The sequence below is a fragment of the Thermobia domestica genome, chromosome 10, assembly GCF_964235325.1.
Source record: "Thermobia domestica chromosome 10, izTheDome1.hap1.1, whole genome shotgun sequence".
NCBI lineage: Eukaryota > Metazoa > Arthropoda > Insecta > Zygentoma > Lepismatidae > Thermobia > Thermobia domestica.
The window spans coordinates 169,965,440-169,981,594 of NC_137463.1; the positions used below are offsets into that span (position 1 = coordinate 169,965,440).

The window sequence follows — 16,155 nt, forward strand, 5'->3', positions numbered from 1 at the left end:
CTCTATCGATTGCGCATTGTTTGATTGGGCAATATTACTATCAATATAAGATGTTCCCTTGTCAGTGTGCTATAATATCAATTTCAATAAACTTCGTACATACGCTTCTATTTCGCGGTCGTTTGTGTTATTGTGTTTTCAATCCAAATAAGTCAGTGTACCAGAGTAGTTTTCAGGAAGAGAAAGGTCGTATGTACATATATTAAACATACTGTAGTAATATTTTCTAGTACTATATATTTTTATGATAACTCTACATACATTATTTATAAGAAAAAAATGAAATGAAATTTTGAGTTTTACGTCCCACGGTTATGCCGGTTAGGCTAAAGGAGACGATGATAATGAATGAAATGGTGGAATGAAGAAAGTGGGAGGAAACGGGAGAACCCCGAGAAAACCCACGCACACGGTGTTTGTCCACCACAAAGTTCACTTGGCGGGAGCAGGGTTTGAACCCGAGACCCCTAGCACCAGAGGTGAACGCTCTACCACTGAGCCACCGCAGCCCTATTTATAAGGAGCTGTCGTACCGTTGTTTATTAAAATTTTACAATCAAGTAATACTAGAAATCCTATTCTAAAAATACACCAATCATACTTATTTTCTGTAAGTTGGCCACCTGTCTAAGTTGGCCACATTTCAATGGAACCGATGGTGGCCAACATAGACAGGTTTCACTATATTCGTGTTATTATTTTACCTTACATTCTCTTAGTAGCGTAAGTAAGGACGAATGGACTTTCACACAAGAATGTTAAACTGGCCTCCTCTTCCCACGTTCATGAGGCACGTAAAATTTACAGAGAACAGAGTTTTGACTTTCTATCTAATGAGTCCTCACTTGTTCATATGCAAAAAATGCACATTATTATTATTATTATTATTATTATTATTATTATTATTATTATTATTATTATTATTAATATATCGTGCTATAGTTTTCGCCTATTCATTTGTACCAACCTCTAGAGTCTACGACATCCGACATTATTAATGAGGTGTGGTCGCCCCACTTTCTGTGGTTTGCTTCGATGCTGGTTTCACTGTCCTTTTTCCACCTTTGAAATACACTAAGCACGGCAGATTGCGAAAACCCAAGTCGCGCTGTTTCCGAAATGAAGCCTCCAACCACTTAGTCAACCTATTAAACTCTGATGTATCGTCATCCTTCCCCATTCAACGCACAAGAACTACACTGTCTAATCCAGTGAGATTCCTGTCACCATCTGGCGCGCGGTTCTGTTATGTCTCGTAGCTCTTATCCCAGCCCAATGATTTCGTTCAAAAAGTGGCGAGTGGTCATAATGTTTTCGCTGATCAGTACAGCTAAGTTTTGTTGGCTTTTAATTTACTGAAGAATCACACAGATGTTACCGTTTTAACATGTTAAAGATGAGATATAGTAGCAACATCACATAATCTTAATAATCTAACATTATAAAATTTAACTTGGAAACTGAAATAGGCCTCTTTACTGAATTACTGAATTAGGACCAGGGATTACTAAATTTAAGTGATAATTGAAGCTTCTATGAGAATCGGTTCTAGATAAGATAAAATTGCAACAGTCACTAGTCTAGTCTAACTAAAGTCTTACCGGATAAACTAACCTAACCTAACTTAGCTTAACCTAACAATTTTTAATGTTTTAAATGCTTTTTTGTAGGTTTGAAACTGGAGGGGCACTTGTAAACTTAAGCCCATGGTAGAAATCAATTACATTAACATTTAACAGAAAATATGAAGTTAGACTTGAACTTGAAGCATTATCATTTAATAGGGTAAAAGGGTACAATTTCGAACACTTTAGAAACTTTTTTAATTTTCGGACAAACTAGACGCAATAACAGGACAATTTTTGGTAAATACAAAGTTTGTAATCTATGTGTTGCGTTACAGAAATATTAAGAAAAAAGCTCTGTTACAATGTCCATAAACATAATTTTTTTGTTAGCACAGAAACGTTCAGATTTGTACCACATCAGGTACAATTCCGAACACTAGTAGGTACAATTTCGAACACATACATTTTCCACAAATAAATTGTTTCTTACCTTGTGCACCTATACACACTTCATGATACCACACTTGGCAAGATTGGCATCGTATCCAGTCGCCTTTCATGACGGATTCTTCACTGTAATAGCTCAACTGACAAAAGTCATATATGTCCTCATTTGTTGGAGTTAATGCCCTGCTTTGCGGCTGTCTTGTAACTTGAAGCTTCTTTCCTGGAGTAGGCCGGTTAACAACACATAATTTCTTAGCCCGTACTTCAACAATGTGAGCGTTGCTTGTAAGATGGAGCGAGGTTAGGAGTTTTCTTTTACGTGTAGAAGGTTTCTTCTCAGGAGGTTTGAGGATGTTACGAACCAAAGCATTTTCCGGAGAATCGGAGGGTTTTTGTGTACGTAAGAGAATGGTAGGTTTGTCTTCGTCTTGTGGTATAGGAGAACCTGAGGTATTTGGTGTAGGTGAGATAATAGTGGGTCTATCTTGATCTTGTGATGTAGATGAATCATCAATTTTCGATGTTCCTGGTGCACAAATGTCATTAGTTTCAGTGTTATTCCTACACTGATTTTTTTCTTCCGAAGACGATACGGACATGAGGGAAGGAGCAAATTTGGACTTTGGAACAGTGTCGTCCGAAAAGGGCATGATTCCAGTACACGCAAAACCTTTTTTGGCCGAGCCAACAGAAGCTGCCTCGTTCCAAGCCTCGCAAAAGAGAGGATTAAATCTGAGCTTCGACAGAGTCTCGTTGGGATGGCGATGTTTCCAGTTTATTGCTTTCCTGTGCTAGTGTGCCTTCAGAGACTTGAACAAAGTTCTATCTAAAGGTTGAAGAACGTGTCTACTATAAGGTGGTAAACCCACGAGCTAGATCTCATTCTCCTGGCAGAATTTCAAAACATTGCAATTGGTGTGACTTCCATGATTGTCCAGTATAAGCAAAACTTTACCAGGAGTTTTGTGTATACAAAAATGTTCCAACCACCTTAGGAAAACCCTTTTCGTTGATGTAACCAGACTCGCTCAACTCCACAACTGTGCAAGGTGGCAAACCATCATTGAATTCCGGGCGCATTCTGACACCTTTGGAAATGGACTAAGAGCCAGAAGCATTGCAACAAGCAACGACTGTTACGTTTTCCCCTTTTTCAACGTTGGTTAGTGACACGATCTCACGCTTTCCTTTCTGACTTACTATTTTCATGGATCTGTTATTCAAGGGAATCCCTGTCTCATCCATGTTGTATATGCATTGAGGTTTATCAAACAAATTAAAGTCATTCATTACACCTTTCAGAATTCTAAAGTAGTTCCTCACTTCTTCTTCATTCATAGCTGCAGCTCTAGCTCTCAATAGTCCTTCTGGTTTTCTCAAACTTGTTTGGGTGCCTTTTCATAAAGGTTTTGAACCAGTCATCACCAGCTATCTTCACATCTGGATTCCATGGGTTCTGAACTCCACAGGCCAGATCTACATGAAAAGAAGAATGTTTTACTTGCAAGGGTGTAAGTCCTAATCCTCTGTTCTCGAAATACACTAACCTATTCGCCAAAGCCTTCTCTATTTCTTCCGATAGTACTGTGGGATGTCCAATATTGCCTGTTATCGGTGGAGTAAGTGCAATCTGCCTTTCCTTTTCCTTTCCTACACGGTCACGAAGGGTGCCTAGTGGAATGTGATACAATGCCAATGCCCCTCTTAACGATAAATCACCCGATAAGACGCTCTTCACTGCTGTTGCCATATTAGAAGGATTCCACAAAAGACGCTTCTTCGTTTCAGTTTTCCGTCGTGGCATCTGTAATGACAAAACACGAAAGGCACACTGAGAATGGTAGCACAACTGTCTCATATGTATCTTCAATCTAGTGTTCAGAATTGTACCTTATTTGTGTTCGAAATTGTACCTTTCGCTATACTTTATCTGCGACTAAACAGTTACAAATGCTGCTCGTAGATGGCATCTGGTGTACCATACTTGTTTCCATCATGGACCGTGCAACATACTACAGTAAACTAACAACCAACATTTCGCAATTTAAAGCAACAATACAACGTCAAACAATGAGTTATTTTATAGTACGACATTTTCTAAGGTTGATATACACACCTTTGCTTGAAGAATAATTTCTGTACGGCCTCAACAAACAATTAAACACACAACTCTATCAGAAACAAACAAGCACAGGAGTCACTGTCAACGCCATATTCTTTATTCAGTGTTGGGAACTGTTGTATTTCGAAAAATGGTGCAAAAGCTTACTGTGTTCAGAATTGTACCTGTTCGAAATTGTACCCCCTTACCCTAATAGTTTATTTTTGTTTCATAGGCGGATATTATGTGTATAGTATTAATAAAATTAGTTTACAACTCCCGTGAAAAATGTAAATTTTATATTATTAATTACTATCTCTTCTTTCTTTTGTAATTTACTGTATTGGAAGTTGACGACTCACTATACCCCTAACTTAAAACTAGCAAAGATATATATATATATATATATATATATATATATATATATATATATATATATATATATATATATATATATATATATATATATATATATATATATATTTCTTAGGTGAATCTTGCACTGTACTTTGGTGTACTCGCCAGAGATAATTGGTCCATGATACAGTCTTGCCTAGAAGGCGATAAATAATACAAGTAGGGTACAATCTATCACCAGACTTAGTATTAGAAAATTTAGGTGTAAATGCATCATAAAAGAACCTGATGTTAGGCCTAGATGTAGAAAATATACTTACCAAATAGTGCACATCCTTTTCTGTACATTTACAAGGTAGTTAGGTTTAAGATTTTTATTAAGAAGGAAAGAGGAAATGTGCACTGTACAGATTTGCCTTATCATTGGAATAATCTGTAAATAAAGGGATCGTGCTCTTCAATATCATAGTTAAATCAATAATATATTTGCATCAATGTGATAGTTTCATCAATCAAATTAGAAATACTATACAGGAATGTTTTCCATTTTTTTTCTCATGGTGACATATGTCTCTCTTCGTAATGAGACATGATGTTCATGTACATATGGAAGTTAGAGAAGAAATATTTAGAGACCTTCGAAACGTCATGTTGAAGGAAGATGGAGAAGATGAAATGGACAGAAAAGAGTAACAAACGAAGATGTTTTAAAATGGATATGAGAGAAGAGGACGTCTCTAGCCACCAATCTTCGTAGAAAAGCCAATTGGATTGGGCACATCTTGTGAAGAAATTGCCTTCTGCATACCGCCATAGAAGGAAAGATGGAAGGAAAGCGAGGAATAGGAAAAAGAAGAGCATAAGTGATCGATGATTTGAAAAATAGAAGAAAATATTGAAAGTTAAAAGAGGAAGTTGAAGATCGAGAAACATGGAAGAAATATTTCGATGTCCAAACTGAAAATTAAGAAGAAAGGAAAAAATATCCTCATTCGTCCCAGGACCTGCCAAAAGGCAGAATACTTAACAATAATACTTTATAATCAGAAGGCTTTAAATTCAAATCGAGAAACAGTAGTATTATCAATTCAAAGGTAAAACTAACGACTTGAGATTCCTGAAAGAATTACTTATATAATAATAATAATAATAATAATAATAATAATAATAATAATAATAATAATAATAATAATAATAATAATAATAATAATAATAATAATAATAACTCTTGTAATCACTAAGCCAGAGGGGTAGTCAAAGAGGGTATATAGCTCCTTTGTAGTTATACGGATACTATTTACGCCGTTTGCACGGCATCATATGGTTCGAATAACACGTTAAGTTGTAGATCTGCGTCTCGTGTAGTTTTAAAGGTGAAAAGGGGTGTTAAGATCCAACCTAACGAATCAAGGAGGGTGGCGGGAAAGCTTAATCCTCTTACTTCTTATTGGAGAATATAGCGACCCCCGTGAGCTCCCTCGTGACCAAGTAGTTAGCATCGGCGCCCTTTGGCGGGGTATAAAGTATTTTTTCTTAATTAATGCAGTTCGGATCCCACTCTAAGCTATACATACACGTCTCATAGCCTTGCTGCTGAAAGGGACGATGAACTCTAATCCAACCAAGTTGTTTATTCGCCATTATTTTTTGCACTCATTCAACGCCTCCCTCCATCCCATGGTTCATATATTGCTGATCAATTAAGTCTTTTTCGATTATAAAAAATGACTGCTCTTTCTTTAATGAATTGTTAAAGCCCAGGAAAATTTGATTTGACGTTACTATTCTCACTAATAAATTTTAAAATTCCGTTAGTATTCGTTGCTGGAAGTTGGGCAAATTTTAAAATTCTTTCTCCACTTACTATGTAAGAAAGAACCTTCAATGTGCTCTTTCACATAACTACAGAATGTGAGTAATATTATTATGCTTTCAGTTCTCATTTAATTGCCTTAAATTGCTGTTCGACCCAACTTATTATTTGAAATATAGATACGCAAGATTTTTTAAATATAAAATTTGCTAATATTCCAGCAACGAAGGCCCTTTCTCATTATAACCTCTTAGTAAAAGATATCCCAAAAAGCTCTTGAATTTTCCCTTTTCCTCGCTGCTGACTATATTAATAGCGTATAGCGGGGGAAATTGTTGAAAGATGAGACACATATCTATTCACAGAAGTTATTGAGCCGAATAAAATGATATACATGGCAGTAAAAGCTCATGCGTAATTTTTAAGAAAATAATAAAAAAAATAATTTGTAAGCCTAAAGCTTTGCCACTTATTGAGGTGAAACTGTTATTGAAACATACCCTCATTAAGAGCTTTCTTATTATATTATCAAGACAAGGTATCATCACCATCATCATAGGTATTTTGCCATTATTGGCAGGTCACTTGCCGCAACTGAGAAGATTCCATGCTCCATGGTCTTCTGCCAACCTCTTCATCTTCGCATACGATTTTTGTTTTGATATCGTCCATTAATTGTAGTCTCCTTCGAACCCTTCCGTCTCTTTCCTGCCACCATACTCTCCAGCATATCCCACACGATACAGTTCGTACTTAGCCAATGTCCCGACCAGTTTCTTTTCCCCTTTTCAATAATATCTAAAATCCTTCTTTTCTCCCCTACATTTTCTAACACTCTCTCATTCGTTTTCCAATCGACCCAACTAATTCTCTCTATTGTTCTCAACACCCACTTTTTGAAGGTTTCCAGTCGTTTATATATGTCTCCTTTTGCCATTCCTATCCTTGCTTTTATTTCAAGTTCATACTTCATAAGTTTATTAATAATACTACCCATGTATCGAAAACCAGTCCCCTGCTCTATTTTCTCCCCTCCAACTTCTATATTTGGACCTACCGCTTCGTTCCAATCACGATGACTTTTGTCTTTTTTTAAATTTATTTTCATCTCATACTTTTCTCAGCTCTTTCTCAAATATTCTAGCATCTTATTGATTTTCTAACATCTCATCGATATACATTCTACACCTAACCATTCTACATCCTACAGTCTTCATTATATAGGCTGTTTTGAGATATACCATAAACTTGTTATTAATTCTTAAATTTTAATTTCTATTTAACTAAAATATTATCGAAATATAAGACATATCAGACGATACATCAAGAGTTTCCTATCATTCTTGAACAAGTTGTTGGTGAAGGTTATGTTTCGCACCATCAAGAAATACCTCACAATAAATGTTGGGGAGGACGACAAAAATTTTTATGAAGATTTTGTATATGAAGTGTTCTGTAGTTTACTATTCTTATCTTAAAATTAGAATCTTCGGTAAGCGTAGGCATGCTAACCCAGTGGTGCCCACCCCCCCTTATGTCTATGACGCACCCCCCCAATTGTCTATCCGTAGGTGTTCTTCCATGAAAAAAATCTTCTTTTCGATTAATTTTACCCCCCCCTCATCAAACATATTTATATAGATTTTAGCCCCCCCCCCAAATATTTCAATGACGCAGTTTGCGTCATAGCCCCCCCTTGTGGGCACCCCTGGGCTAACCACATGGTTTTCCAACACAGAAAAAATGGTTACATCAACACCACACTCAGAGTTATTTCAACACCGAATAGGTGTCGTAGTAACACAAAAGTGGAGTCGAACTAACACGAACAATGGTGTTAATCTGGTGCTTTGACGAATTTTAACACAGGGAGTGTTGAATTAAAACCAAAACGGTGTTACTTATTCGGCTTTGACTTTGAATTATGACACAGATGGTGTGTTGAAATAATAAGACAATGATATTAAAGTAACAGAGGGACTGTGTTATATTGATACTTGACATGTGTAATATTGACACAAAATAATTAACACACTACACACTGTGTTACTTCCTTCGTGTTGGTGCAACACCGCCAAAGTAACACTCAACACTTCTCCACACTACCGACCCTGACATGGTGTCGAATCAACACCGAAAATACTAACACAGATCCGAATTTAATACCGCTCAACACCGCTTAAAGATGTAACACGCCCCCTGTGTTAAACGCCAACACCACGGGGTCTGTGTTGAACTAACACCGCATAGTGGTAGTCACGCTGGAACCACTGCCCTGTGTTAAAATTGAGTTGAATTAACACAACCATTTTTTACTGTGTACACTGATGGAAATCTAAATTCTTTGATTTCTCTTGATTTGTAAGTTTAATATTTGGTTTAACATATCGGACTTGGTGTGAATAACGATACAAAAAAGAATTTAAAACAATCGGCTAACTTATAGCATTATTTGATTATTGCATTAGTATTCAAATGCAGAATGAGGTTTAAGGGACCTTCTTGCCAAATGTGCGATACTCCTGTAAATCCGACAGTTTCTGGGGGATTAGATTCCCGGCCACAGGCAGCAGATGTGTGGCACCTCCAGATCCCCTTTCTTTGTCTCCCCTTCAATTTCCTGAAATTACGTTCCTGTCAAGAGGGCTCAAAATCTTTTGCTGGGGGTCCAAAATCTGAACAGCCGTCACTAATCAAAACAGGCAAATAATACCGGTACCATTAATTGATAATCATCTCAAGGAACTTCTATCTTAGGAAATTTGGGAAGGGCCCCGGCGACTCTTCAGGGCTTCGTAATCAAGTGTTGAGTAATTTCATACGGCTGCATTCAATATACCTAATAAATATGACGTTGTGGCAGTTCTGCTCTTTGAGATTCATTCTTTTTAAAATAGCCATTAAACTTCGCCTACCAAATTGAAGTTCCGTTGTTATCGGTGCTCTTCTTTTCTGAAGAGCGTAGCTAGGCACTCCATAAAACAAATTATGAGGAACCATGTGGCCACAGCCGTAACCAAGAGGCCCCATCGACGATGAAGGGGCTCTCTTATGCCCGATCATAGGGTCCTATCATATATATATATGTGTGTGTTCGCATAGAATTAAATCTACTTCAGTGATAGTATGTGAATTTTTTTGCTTCTTTTTCTTCTTATTATTATTGATTCAAAGAGTCCAGGCGGGAATCCTCACCTTCCCACCCGGGCCAGTCCGCCCCTGTCTAGATCTAGAACTTTTTAATTTTGTATGTCTGATGACTATACAATATTTTATTAATGACCCTATATTCACGTGTAGTGTCTGCACCTCCCTTTTCCTGGAAGTACAGAAGGAGGAAAATACAGATTCATGTAATGTTCACACTAGCATTTCCTAATTTTAGACATTTTTCTAATAAATGAATTTCACACATGTTTGTCTCTTTAAAATTGCCAAACAACTCAGGTCTATGTAGTTAAGTACCGTATATAGCAATATTGAATTGTGGTATTTCCGTTTGCTCTTTAAACACCTTTTATTTGTTTCACACACGGTACAACTACCAGTATTCAAATTTACGAACTGAAAGGCCCGTGTAATGTACGCATCCTGAAATGTTGGATAAAAATGTGCGGACATTAGACGAGCGTATACGGTACTTTTTTTTTTTTTTAGGAATGTCTCCAAAATCAGTAGGAATGAGGCTCCTGATAGGTCTCACTTCTAGATTAGCTCGAAGCTAGAATTTCAGTATTTTTTTTTAAGGTAGATGTAATTAAAAAGCATATTTTACGCAGAGGAGAAACCAGCTTTTGTTAGGATCGTCGCTAGAGCTTGCTACGGAGCTCTGTGGAAATCCTGCTCTAGGCTGCTAAACTTTTAGGTCATCTTTCTCTACCTTACCTCAGAGAAATGATATTATTGTGCTATTCCTGTAAAATATTGTTTATAGATGAGTTTTATGATAAAAACCGGTAGTGGGAGTCGATTCCGGACTAATATTTACTCTATTAAAACTCTACCTACTCCCGCAGAAGCAGAACGTTACATAGTTCTGCGCTGGGTATATACCTATGCGCTAAGTATGCCTTAATTATGAGGTAATATTTGTCGAATCTGTCTAGAGCAGTTTCTTAAACGTTTTAGTATCGTTTACTGCTAAATAGTTTAAAATTCAAATTTTGCTTATTTGCAAAAGTAACTATTTTTTTAATTAATTAAAGAGAGCGCTACATAAAACTTATAACCAAAATCTTCTAAGTAAGTAAAGATAAATAAATTTCACCACTTTCTTCCCAAACACGAGTGTTAATTGATTTTTAAAAAATTAGTTTTTAGTTAGAAAAAAAAGTATTTGTTTTTGTTTCTATCTATGAGTAGTTAGTTGACTCAGTGAAAAGTTTAAGTTTACCACATAGACTTCCGGAAAATTTTTAAGAACTTGGAAGTCTCCAAGATTCCACAAAAACACGATCGAACACATTGTTCTAAGAATACACTCAATGTTAACAGCATGCTAAACAGTTAATAGTGAAAAGAAACAGTATTTTTCATTTATAATTGAAAATTAGTACAATGTGAATACACAATATATTCACACACACACAAATAAAGACTGTACTTTAAAACTACAAATTTGTTACTAAAATAAATGCATAAATATAATCAAAGAATATAATTTTATTACAATCTTTAAATTACAATATAGTTCAAATTTATACTCGAATAAAGTAACAAAATATGTGAACTACAACAATATTCTTTAACAATAGGATTTAAATATATGACTCTAAATCATTGAAATAAGCGTTTATTTACAAGCAATGCTCTACATTTATGGCATGCTTTTGAAAGCCCATACATAATTTAGATTACGTAGCAAAAACACGGACGGAGTTGCTAGAAACTAAGGCCACCAATAGTATTACCAACCAATCTGTATAAGAGTTTGCACATAATCTTTACTTTTAAGATATATATATATATATATATATAAACTTAATTCAAACCAATTTAAGAAACAAAATCGATAACATACAAAGAATTGTGTTCTCTCGACGCCAGAGAAGATTGGACACAAATTAGAATTTTGCTCTGAAATTATTGAGAAAAGCACGTGCTTAGAGTAACTCTTTTCCAGTTGATTTCGATTAGTGGATTAAAGCAACTTTGTTATTGTTTACAGGTACAGTCAAGAAGAAGTGTTTGCAATAAGCTTGATAAAGTGTACCACTGATATGACATTTAAACAGGCAAAATAGAAAGCTTAACAGAGCACAAACACTGAAATAAACATTATATTATGAGATTTCTAAATCACCCTATCATTTTAGCATAATGTACTTTTCGAAAATTATTTCCAGATATGTATTATTGAGTGAATTTCTATAGTGAAATGTCAGAATAATAAACTTTGTTAAATACTTTTTCACGCTTCTAACATTGTTCTTTGCAATTTTTTATACTTTATGGTTGGAAGTATGACCTAATATGTCTTCCTGGAGAAACGCTAGTTAACTTACTTTTAAGAAAATACTGAGCAGCTAAACTCCCGCAAGAACTTTTTCTCTTGCACGATAAAACTTGTATTTACATTTTAAGTACGTGATAGCCAAACAGAAGTTAACATGTATTGCACCCATAGACCACGATCACATTTTTCCATTATACGTTGTATCTAATTTTCCCCTATAATAACTTGAGTTTCTGTATAATAAAAAGTGTACAAAATATCTAGAGGTCTCGTACACGATCAAATAGTTTTTTAAAAATAACTTTCGTGACTCATATATGTTTTTTTCATTTGTTTGTTTTCTCAGATAGATAATTCCATAGAGTTTATATATAGAGAAGAGTATATTTATAAATGAAAGACCCTTGTCTCTCTATACAATATACTAAAGTAGAGTAACAAAAAATTATGTATATTGATTACTTATCCTCGTATACATTCCACAACCTTTGTCTCTTGAAATGAATTTCATTCAGACTTAAAACGCTGAGTACTTTTCCTGAAGTGAGCAAAATGATATGGCTTTTACGAGTTTTATGTTTGTTACATAATACCCACTATTCAGATAATTCTATAGCAAATGAGGATAAAAAAGAGGAGTGAAATTTAATCGATATTTTCATCCAAAATTGATACTGATGATGTTGGTACTAAAGCACAGTACTTTTCATTTTTTTTAATTCCTTTTTTTTTCCCTGAAACAATATCGAATGGAAATTCAACATTGTATCAAATGTGTGCAACCCCACAATTACATAAAACTTGGAATTGAGTCGTCCAGTTCCTAAACGACTCTTTCTATTTATATCAAATAAAAAAAAAAAAAAGCAAAACTGTAGGATCGATGCGTTTTGTAGAACTGAAAATATTTGAGGATGTTCAAGTTTTTCACATGAACACGCTGAAGTATTCCCAGCTCTACAAAACATACAGATTCTACATTTTTTAAAAGAGTTTTCTGGGATCTGCTGTAAATAGACAAGAGCCGTTTTGGAACTCGACGAATCAATTTTAAACGTTTAAACTTTAGTTTGCTCATATCAGATACAATATATGATGTAAAATATGATAATTCTAAGCGTCTGTAAGTATATTAATACATTTTATTTTACTTTTTCTTACTAGATCTAGAACATTTTTGTAATGTCTGATTTCTTGTTTCTACTTGATATGATTTTCAACTCACAAGTTTCTGATTTTCTTGAAATCATGTGGGGGCATATACTTAGGTCAATGTGAATATTCATTATATAATAAGAAAAATAAAAGTAATAAAAGTGGTTTATACAAAGAAAATGATATCTTTTTCAAACAGAAGAACACTCGAAATACACAGCACATGTAATTCATATCCATTTACATTCCAGCACATAAAATATAGTCCATTCATAGTTGTTCTCTTTCTTTATCTTTCCTCGAAGATTTTATTTTATATCACATTCTTGAGATCATACCTGACTCCTTCTTCAGTGAGAATAAAGTGTTGCCATAACCATTCATTAAAAAATGTATCTACTGCTTTTTACTAGACTATACGTCCGCTTGGTTGATCGAATTTTACCGATTCATTTTACATCAGATTGATTCATATTTATCACCGAGGTTATAAGAGATTGAACCTAGTACAGAGACTTTAATCACTACTCGGTTTGAATCCAAGACAAATACCCTCACCTCTAATCTGGAATAATATGCACAGAAAGCAGGCTTCTTAGCCACAAGACGGGACATATCCGAGGTTGCACTTATGAATAGTGAATTGAACCATTTTTTGTGATTTGTAATTAAGTTAAAGTAATATTTCTTCTCAGGTCATTTTTTTTTTCACAGAAAATGATGAACTTCAAAATAAGTAAGTAAACAAATAAAAAAAGGGTAAGCTATCGCTTGAGTTACCATATCTGATCTTGTAATGGATAGTATTAAGAAAATTACTATAACATTTTATCAGTTTTTAATTGATGCGTGTATTATTCTTTACAAGTATACGTGGTTGCCTATATACCAGTACTATACAATTATTTACACTTCATTCTCCTCATTTTATAGACAGTTTTATCATTTTGGGGTAAGGAGGGTAATTTCGACTATTTTACACTTAGTGCAGTTATTAAGTTTTTTCTTTTCTTTCCTGTTTTGTATACTTTTTCTTCTTAAAATACAGTAATGGACCAGATTTTTTTGTTTTTAATTCTTAATTTTGCCATACTAAGAGAACAAGTAATTCTAAATTTGTTGCAGCTGATATTTATCATAATTTTGATTGATATTTTTATGGTTATTTATTAACAATGATTTATATTTATTTTTGCACATTAAATATTTACAATCAGGAATGAGTTCTTCAATATACATTGTGAACGAGGATGAGAACAGAAGTTCTTGAAATATATCTTAATAGATATTAAACAAAACAAGCATAATACAGTTACTTTTATTATTTACCTATAGCCCATTTTAAGCATTTTAATATGATTCGTCCAGAAAACAAGGAAAATAATGTAATTTTTACCTGTCACTCTTAAGATACATGCATGGTGTTGAATTTTGTGGTGTGAATTGATTGATACAAGAAACAATAAATAATCTATAGCATTTCTGTTAAAATTGAACCAAAACTTTAGTAGTAGTTTCTTTTACTAAATTTGAAACAATGATTTAATATGAAGTTTCTTCTTTTTTGTAATTAAAAGAAGTAATTTAGATTAAATCTATCTTCCATGCTCACAAAGAAACAAATACCACAATTTAAATAAAGTATCAGTACGAAAACCTTACAATATAATCGTAAGCTAAATATTCATCTTCTGTATTTTACCACTATTACGTCACATGAAATATCTTTAAATGGAAGCTTCTAATTTATTGACTCATCTGGTTACGTTATAATAAAACAAATATTAATTTGTAAGGAGCACGAACAGAATCGTGTGTACATAGAAAATGTTCTGTTTTATTTTCTAGTATGTCCGATAGCTAACCGAAAAGAAAACAAGTTGAATTAATGCTTAACGGTTAATAAACTATAACTAAATGCCTTTATAGACACTTAATTCAGTTCGTATCACTTTCGTCTAAAGGTACACTTCCTCAGTACTTGTAAGTAATTTAGAATGTAATCAAGTTCTCATACAAAACACTTAAATCTTTTTTTTACTGAATTTATGTACCAAGTTTTCACATTTTTACCATTTTATACAATTTTACATTTCATAACTTCAAATAACTAACCACCTAAAACAACTAATGCACAAAACGTCCAATATAAAGACAAATAAAGTTATAATAATTGATGAAGCTGCACTGCGCATTCTAGCTTCTTCCCATGCATCACAGCTTGTGTTGTCAATTGAAACGAAGTTTACCATTGAAGACATTTTGGCTGTAACAGGTACCTGCAAAATAAAAACAATACCTTGAAAATTATTATTAAAGTCTTCGAACGAATTGTCTCAATATTTAAACTCACTTGAAAATATTAAGTCTTCATCCCGGCGAAATCAAAATACCGCTAATTTTACAGTAATTATGTGATATCTTCAAATAGGTAAAAGATAATCGAAATGTGGAACAAGAGCACCCTAGACAATATTATTTTACATGAGAAACCGTTATCACGACTCACTTATCTACTTTCGACTTCGAGCCATTTTGAAAATCGGCATTTATTTTCGCGTTTCTAAACAGCTGAAAACAGAAAGCCACTAGGTGACTTGTGATAACGGTATCTCACGCAAAATAATATTGTCTAGGGCGCTCTTGTTCCATATTTCAATTATCTTTTATCTATTTGAAGATATCACATAATTACTGTAAAATTAGCGGTATTTTAATTTCGTCGGGATGAAGACTCTTAAGTGTTTTACCAGCTTGTTGTTATTTTTCATGTTATCAAGAATATTTATTAATTGTCTGTTGCTTAAAATAAACTATCCAGTTGGTATGGTATTCTCATTGACGATATTAGTAAAACTAAATTTTACATATATATATATATACAGAGAGAGAGAGAGAGAGAGAGAGAGAGAAAGAGAGATAAAGTGAAAGTAAAAACAATATTTTACTGTATCATTATAAGATCCATAACATATCTCGATGGCATGATCATGTAGTTTTAAGTTTAATGAAAGTTTGTTTGTGAATTAGTTTGCTTCAAGTAACTGAACAACCACCTAACTATTTTGTCAATTCATATTTGCAATAAACTTAATAATAAGCAGAAAATAAAGGATTAAAGTATATATATATCTAAATCATTTTTCGAGAAAGAATAGACTGATCATTTGACCACATATATCGCATATAAACTTCAAACTATACAATAGATTTGAAGTGACAAATATTGATGTTTTTAAAATTAATATTTCTAAAATAT

At 33.9% G+C, this 16,155-nt stretch overlaps 1 protein-coding gene across 1 annotated transcript in view; it reads right to left on the bottom strand.

The window, feature by feature from the left end:
- Positions 1-10,994: 10,994 nt before the first annotated feature.
- The window catches only part of LOC145662838 (uncharacterized), a gene marked incomplete in the record, with an annotated part of 50,178 nt that continues 45,017 nt past the window's right edge, over positions 10,995-16,155 (bottom strand). Inside the window, 1 exon segment of the mRNA XM_081728754.1 lies at positions 10,995-15,175. Coding sequence (XP_081584880.1) covers positions 14,999-15,175 — 177 coding nt within the window.